This window comes from Antrostomus carolinensis, unplaced genomic scaffold (genome assembly GCF_000700745.2).
Source record: "Antrostomus carolinensis isolate BGI_N321 unplaced genomic scaffold, ASM70074v2 Scaffold44697, whole genome shotgun sequence".
Taxonomy (NCBI): domain Eukaryota; kingdom Metazoa; phylum Chordata; class Aves; order Caprimulgiformes; family Caprimulgidae; genus Antrostomus; species Antrostomus carolinensis.
Window position 1 is genome coordinate 1 of NW_010330307.1, and position 8,645 is coordinate 8,645.

Genomic DNA, 8,645 nt, shown 5'->3' on the forward strand with positions numbered 1-8,645 from the left:
GTCCCTTCCAACCCCTACGATTCTGTGATTGTTTCCTAAAAGATTTTAAGTCTTCCTGTATTTTAACACTGGGTTCAATACAAGGGTAAAACTGCAGACAGCGGGCAGATAAAAGTCAAGACTATGAAAAAAAAAAAGTATTTGAAACCACTGCTAAATAAAGTGGGGAGAAAGTAGAAAGAGAATTACATTTTTCATGCAAACCTGTATTGCTCGTATCTCTTTATTATATCGTATCTGCCAAAGGCGGTGAACAATTTTCCCTTTGTAAAAGTGGCTTCAACTCTCATCATTACCCCACAGGGTGCTAAAAAAAATCAAAACAATAGCACAGCAAGCTGCTGAAAAATTGCCTGAGATGAATGTAGCTAAACTACAGTGCTCCTTTACTCACTGATGTACAACAGACAGAACAGGGCAGTACTTCTTAAAGTGGAGATGCACATGATTGCCCAGGCATCATGAATGCAAGACACACATGATTACAAACTCAAGATGTGCGGTGGCCATCATCCTTAATATCCTCCATTTTCTGACTTTTCAAATCCACATCAGCTCGTTGTTTCCCAGGCAGGCAAAGGGCTAAACACCTCCCATTACTGCCACTTCCTTGCTCTAATTACAGAGGAAGATAAACGGAAAGTGAGGGAAAAATTCCTTCATGATTTTTACAAGTATTCATTTATAACATGAGATGCCATGTTTGTTGTGAAATCTAAAATCTTTAATTTTAGAACAGTTCATGCGATTGTGAAGAGGTAACTGGCTTCTCTCAGAAATAAAATGCAGCAAATAGCAAGTACTCTTCATTCAGAAGTAGCATTTTGTTTAACTTAAACTTTATTCAAAATTCACATTCCTCATAGTGGGGGAAGTGGTAGCTACGTATAAGCTTCATGATGATGTTGGTATTTAGTCTTCAAATGAGCAAGTTCGTCTTACAACAGAAAGACCGTACCTTATACAACGGACGCCGGACATCAATGGGACAGTTCTGTATAACTTCATCTACTACATCCGAAATGGATTCCATAAAATCGGGATTAGCAAACTGCAACGAAACAGAACAAACATTAGATATTTCCTCTCAAGAACAGAAAAACAAAAAGGCAGAAGGGAGACTGTAGAGAGATTTTGTAATGGCACATTTAAAGGGGGTGGGTAGGAATCAAAATCACTATTACTCCTGCTCACCAATTATTCTACATTATAACAAATCTCCTTCTGCACAAGGGAAATGAGAATTCCTTTTTCGGCAGAGAAATTCAAATTCTTTTCCTTGGTCACAAAGTCACTGTTTAAAATTTACATACTATGGGCCTACTATTGCATGTGACATGAGTTTGAGTTCTCCTGCAATATTAAACATAAAGTTACTGTGTAATGTGGCCATGCCTTTCCTTTTAAGTAAAATTTTTAAAGTCAACATGCAAAACAGAACATTCCCCTGTAAAAAGTTTTCAACCCTAATAAAATACTTATGTTAAATTCCCACCAAAAGTCAGGGTTTTTTTACAAGCACACAAAATCTCTAACATTCAAAAAGGTATACATAATCTAAGGACTTGAGTGGAAATCCCCATCAATGCAAACGTCAATACAGTGCTGATATAAATTTCTGCATTTCTAAATACTAGAGAGTCCGAGTTGCTAACGCCAGAAAACATTCTTGGACTAATGGTCATTTTCCACTTAATACTTTAAAAAAAAGAACAGTTCATAGCCTAGGTTTTGCCCTTTAAGAAACTAAACTTTGAGAAATTAAATGAATTCTCAAAACATAATAATATATTATTATAGATAGATTATTATATAACTTTAAAACATTCCCAAAGGTGTAGAAACTATTTGGGATTTACAACCTAAACAAGGTGAAGTATCTAACTGGATGAATAACAAAAGCCAAAACACAACAAGCATACATTGAACTCAAAGAGAAATTAGCAAAGGAAGTTGGCTTGGAGATCAGGAGCTGTAAGAATGACATGAAAAATCCCCAAGAATTCAAGCTGATTTCCATAGTAAGAATTAATCATGGAAGAAGCTAAAACATGAAGCCACATGAATTAAAAGAGAAGAAAGAAGCAGTGTTTCTTCACATGAAGAGTTCTCCTCTGAACAAACTACAGCCTGAAAACTCCCAAGCTCTCCATAAAGATATTGATGTAACAGCAGGGCAAAAGGGATCAGAAGAAATGAGAGTCATGGCATCCAAAGCAGAGTGTGACATGATCCCAGAAAAGGGACAAGAGAACTGACATGTGAAATTGCAGTCTGCTAGCAAATACCATATGGTCGGAGAATAGCAAGTAAAATACCTAATTTAAGAAGTGGAAAAATAATCTGGATACCTACAAACCCCAAAGCCTAACTTCAAGAGTACTAAAGACTTCTGAACAAAATTTGTAAACTGAAAATAGGAAGAGATTACAAGACAGCTTTACCAAAGGCAGCTTTTACCTAGCTAACTGGAGACCCTTTGAAGGGGGGAGTTAATGAAGTCCAGCGAGAAATTCTCTTTGGATGCGGTACGTATCATCTAGTGTGTTTTTCTTGTCTAGAAAGTCAATTCAGTTTTGGGTTTTTTGGTTTTTTTTCAATACAGAGCCAAGAAACTATCAAGAAATGAAAAAAAATTGAAATTAGTCCTTTATCCTGTTCCTAACAGTCTTTGAAGGAACTGTGGAAAGAGGAGCTATTAAAATGATGTCTGACAGGGGATTCAATGCCTCTCCAAGATCACATGGGCAAACAGCAGGGAGGACAAACTATTTAGCCCAGAGGTTTAACTTTGGCACAAGATCAGATGGCTACAAACTGACCACCAAGAGATTAAGGCTGGAAATTAGACAAAAGGTGAGAGAATGAGCTTTTTTAATATTCTTCTGATAGAAGGAAGATAGACAAAGGGAAACTTCACCGGTGTTAATGTGGATCTTGATCAAACCTTTTAGTAGTATTACAGGTTGTGGGTGCCTCCAGTAAACTCGGTGGAGTGCATAGGAATGAAGAGGACCTTCTCTGCTATGCTGGAGCATATTAAAACTCAGCTCTTTCCTTTCCCATAATATTACAATATCCTGAAGCTCACTCAAACTGAACTACCAAAAACCAGACAGACTGGTATTGCAATGTTTCCCAGAATTGTACATGTTACTTATGACCACACCAAGAGAGATTTCAATGGACTTCCCTCAAGGCCAAATTTAACACCCATGCTTTACAAATTGACTCAGTATCAAATGTCAGTGTCCGAGATTTAGAATATTATCAATGCAATACTACCATGCAAAGTAGTGCCTAAAGGGATTGGCAACATAATCAAACACACAGTATAAAGGCATACTGGTTTAAATCAATGCTGAAAGAAAGAACAGAAATACTATATAAAATCTGTAAGTTCCAACAATTTCTTCTTCAACAATTTTAAATTGCCTTTACAGAATAAGATGTTTTAAATGTTACATGGGACATTAGAAAAATTATCTTCTGTGCTTACATTTTTCTGTGCTTAAGTTATCTGAGACTGTACATGGCTTGATGTCAGGAGACTCACTGATATCTTACTTCCACGTGATGGCGTACTGGCACCAGAAATGACAGTACCTCCCTCCCCGCCCCCCACCTTCACTCACACAGTAAAGTTTCTATAACTTAATACTGCTAGTCCTATTCTTACCTCAGGATGAAAGAAAATTTCAGGTCCGAGGAACCTTTCATAACCGACATCTATAACGAACTTGGTTTTGTTGATGGCATTGATGCCAGTATACTGTTTGATCCATTTCCGAGGATCTCCCTCGTACTTGGCAAATTCCTTCACTATATCAGGGCAAATGTAACAGTATTTCTCCTGTTAGGAAATATCACGCATTAAAAATTGCCAAAATAATTATTCCATCATTGAATTAAAGTCTAACACAATCAGAAAACAAAGATATCATAGAATCATAGAATGGTTTGGGTTGGAAGGGACCTTAAAGACCATCCAGTTCCAAACCCCCTGCCATAAGCCAGGACACTTTCCACTAGACCAGGCTGCTCAAAGCCTCATCCAACCTGGCCTTCAACACTTCCAGGGAGGGGGCATCTACAACTTCCTTGGGCAACCTGTTCCAGTGTCTGACCACCCTCACAGTGAAGAACTTCTTCCTAATATCTAATCTAAACCTCCCCTCTTTCAGTTTAAACCCATTTCCCCTTGTTTTGTCATTTACTGCCCTTATGAAAAGTCCTTCCCCAGCTTTCTTGTATGTGAGTATTCTTACAGATGGGGCTGTTCAACAGATGTTCTCACCCACATCACTACTGAAGACTCAGCCCTACAAGACAATGCACGTGGCCTATTTGCTTCAATAAGACTGCACACTGACTCACCTAGATGAGTCTTTCCCAAGAAGAAAACATCACAATCATTAGGTCTGCGACGATAAAGTTGTTCAATGGCAAACTTTCATTCCAAGATCAGACCCACACAATCACCCTACTAACATTATGTACACGTATTTTTTATTAAATTAAAAAGCAAATTTTAAACAAATCTAAAGCTTAAAATGCTGATTTAATCTGTAGAACATATTCACTCCAGTCTACCATGAAGATTTTCTTCCTCTTTCTCCTTCCCCTGTACTTGATTGGATAAACCCCCAGAAGCTTGTGTAATTACAATATACTGCCTACACTTGCATTTTTAAGAGAGCCACTGGCAACTTTTTAAAGCCAAAAAAATTTGCCCAAAGACTTTTATTTATGTATTTATTAAGAGATAAAGAAGTGTGTACCTTTATGGCTTTTGCTGTCTCCAGAGATTGTTCAGGAGGAATTCCCACCTCCCTTTCCCTTAGGAGCTGTTGAATAAAGTAAGTAATATCTCTACCTGCAATAGGAATATGTTTGATGCAACTTCCAATTACATAGCCTTCTGCCTATGTAGGAGAGGAAAAAAAATATTTAGGGAAAAACCTACTGTGTATCAATAACTAACACCAACAAAAGCATTCACTTTTTATAATACTTTGTTTTGATTTTAATTAAAAGTAAAGTCTTGAAACTGCAAAATTACTGTAAAAACATGCAACCCACTGGAAAGTGGATCTTATTTTTATTTAAAAGACCTTGACTACCACATATAAACAGATACTGATCATCTGATAGATAAACAAGTCATAAACAAAAAATCTTGCACACATTAGAAGACAAAATCTGGTGAGATGGCTCCTTTTAGGCATGATCTGAAAAGCGACCATGTTATAAATAGACCACTCGTGTCCTGTTTGAGAGTGAAAAATTAAGGAAACCGTGTAAAATGTATTAAAATTCTCAGACAAGAAAAATCAAATTAAGTAGTATCTAAAGATAAGCACAATAAAAACAAAAAATCTATTTGCTGAATTGTTTTCAGGATGCATTCACTGAAAACACTGGTATTGCTGTGACAACATTATTTCTTCCCTTCCTTTTTTTTTTAATCCCAGGGTTTCAGAATGGTAAATGCTGTTTTTTCCCATATGAAGAAAACACTGAGAAGACCAAGTTAACACAAAAATGCAAAATGAAATTAAAGGGAATCAAATTTTCATTTCTAAAATAACTGATCATTCAAGCATACTATATGTTTCAGAAATACATGAAATGACATCACTAGAACAGATGTCAGTACGCACAGATAACTATATTTTTAACATCCTAACTTAATTAAGCCATTTGAGATCAAACACGTATATGAACATACATTTATACAAGCTTTTTGTAGTTTTCACGCAAGCAGAGTTTACTAGCTTCTAAAATACAATAAAATAATATGAAAATCATGTTTTCAGTTGTATTAAACAATCAAAATGCAGGACATGAAAAAAGTCTGTGTATTTCTTGTCAAACGTTGGTGGCATGCAGAGATCCCAAACCATGACAAGCATTAATATTAATAACAGAACTGAGGCATCACAATAATGGAAGACAAAGTTTTCCATAGAAATAGCCTTTAAAAGCTGGACTGATGAGTCCTTACTGTGACCTTCCTATAGCCTGCAAGCTAAATTAATTGCATAAAGAAGTTCACACAATAAAATACTTACTTTTCAAAACAATCATAAGGGAAGAAAAAATCCCAAACAATCAAGCAACACTAAACATTTAAAAATAAAGTTTAGTTTGACACTTTTTATTTAAACCTATAGTGTACAAACCCCCTATCTGCCCAAATTACCACTGATAATTTCAAATTGCATCCTGCTACATACCACAGGAATTACGTGGGTCACTCCATCACCGCTATCGATGACAATTCCAGTCAAAGTACGTTCTCCAACCTGCCGTGACGTCCAAGAGGCAGCTAAGGCTAAGACTGCCTACATGAGAAAGAGTTTATATTTAGAAACAGGCAGAGTGTGCTAATTTACAGTCTCAAAAAAATACCATTTCAAACGTTTTTTAGACATGTGGATACAGAAGACTATACATACTGCAGCTATACTGTACTTTAGAAGTATATATGCGTTTGTTCACCTGAACAGCAATGTAAAGTCCTGGTATGTTAAACGATTCAAACATGATTTCTGCAAGATACTCTCTGTTTTCTGGTGTGTTCAGCGGTGGCTCTGTCTGTACACACACACAAAAAAAAAAAGGAGGGTTTGAAAAAGCACCTCAACAGAGTCCTAACGGTTCATGCATGGATTAGCTTGGTACAGTAATCAAACTTTTAAAATTCTCAGTGCACTCAAAATAGAAAATCTCAGACAGAATTTAGTTTAAACCAAGTGACTGAAGCTTTTCAAAAACAAAATCCAACCTGCAGTAACCTGCATCTCAAAATGAACAGAATTTAGTTATAATGCAGCTTTACAGATTACTTCCCTCTTCCCTCTCCTCCTACCCTCCCCTCCCCAGTTGCTGAAGAAATAAGAGACATATACAGAGAAAAATCTGCCAACAGAGCTACTTGTGCTTGGAACATTATTTAGTTTTCCTCTTACAAAAATATTTTCTTACCCCATTTCATTAACTCACCATTAAAAAATAGTGATCCTCAGGTTCAGCTCGTAGGTATTTAAAAATGACCTGCTCCATGAATCTCTCCATGAGATCCCAGTCTTCCACAATACCATGTCGTATAGGCCACTGAAACAAGAAAACTTGTCAACACTCTGGACCATACAAGGACAAACAAACCCAGAAATAGGAAGAGCCCAGGTCCCCAAACCCTTCCATCTTCTGCAAGAATGAAAACAACTTATCTCATGGTTACCTTATCAAATCCTCCATTCTAATTTTAATTTACAGGCACTATTTGAAGTTATCTCCTGCTCCCAGGTACTTCAAATTGCAATTCTATTTTGCAGGACTAGAAGCCAGAATCCTGACTCTACTTCTAATACTGCTATTGCTCTACTGCAGAACTGTGGTTTTATATCTTTTTGAAGCAATTTTATCATTTATAAAGTTGAGAATCATACTTGGCTTCAATATGTCTTCCAATCTATAAAAAGAAATAAAGACCATATAGTCTATATATTTTCAACAAGAATTCTGGCAGGGATGATGTTTACATTTTGTTCAGTGTTAAGAACACAGCTGACACTTAAGTAATACAGTAGGATGTATAAAATATTATTTTTTTCCACATAATTCATAAGCTGGTAACATTTTGTAAGTACAAGAAGTCCTTTACTAGTGTATGGAAAATATGATTCATAGAAAAGCTGCATTGAAGACAGCTCTCCACAAAAGATTTGTGACATTCCCTGAAGCAAAAGTATCTAACACACTCCCCAGTTCATATGTCGTGTTAAGAGGATACACTTTTAGCAAGAACTTAAATATTCAGTGTTTATGACTATTTTAATAGCTAATAATTCTGAAAACTGAACAGATGCACTGTATCAATGAATATTTACAAAAGGGTTCAAGTACCAATCACACAGGACAGCACTAGTAAAACAGACATTTAAAAAAATGTAATCATGAACCAAATCATGCATTTTTAAAAAAGCAACAAAAATACTTTACAAAAAAGCAAATGTGTGTTTTAAATGGCTAAGAAAAAGGCCTAGAACATTATATAATAAAAATGTGAAACTTTGAAAAGACTTCTTAAAAATACTCAATGCTTACCTTTGTAGCATATGTAGGTTTATCTATGGCTTCATCTCCTATGAAAAAGTCCAGATCATCAACGCCTTTCATTACCCTCCTCTGAGCCTGGTCGCCTACTTTGGCTGATTCTCGGATTGCAATACCTTAAAATAACACCCACACAAATCAAAACAAAATTAAAACAGCCAAATACCAAGTAATTAACATTTATTTACTTAAGGATTCTTTTGCAGAAATAAAAATTGGGATATAGAAAGTATAGTTTCCAGAAAGCAGAAATTACATAAGTGATCCATCGACAAGCCAATATAGCAGAGTTCATTCCCACTGCATCACACAAGATTCCAGTCATGCATCCCTCACGAATGTAAATAATAAATCAGAAAAAAAATCCTGAAAATGAATTGTTACAGGCTACAGTAGTCACTAAACCTGCACAAGTGCAGCATTCCACTAGAGATGCTCTTTAAGCCAGTAAGCAACATCATTTTCTGAGTTTCAACTCCGAGAATTAAGAGAGACAGCACAGGAGGAGGAAATAAAAAAAAAAA

At 36.0% G+C, this 8,645-nt stretch overlaps 1 protein-coding gene across 1 annotated transcript; it reads right to left on the reverse strand.

The window, feature by feature from the left end:
* Positions 1 to 958: 958 nt before the first annotated feature.
* Positions 959 to 8,229, reverse strand: LOC104517496 (actin-related protein 3B; the record flags this gene model as incomplete). The annotated part of the gene is made up of 7 exons (XM_010172880.2): positions 8,113 to 8,229; positions 7,009 to 7,119; positions 6,505 to 6,600; positions 6,240 to 6,347; positions 4,782 to 4,925; positions 3,680 to 3,853; positions 959 to 1,051 (listed from the first exon to the last, which is right to left on the reverse strand). Coding segments are annotated over exons 1-7 (798 nt in total), but the record flags the coding sequence as incomplete, so codon positions are not given.
* Between the last annotated feature and the right edge of the window lie 416 nt (positions 8,230 to 8,645).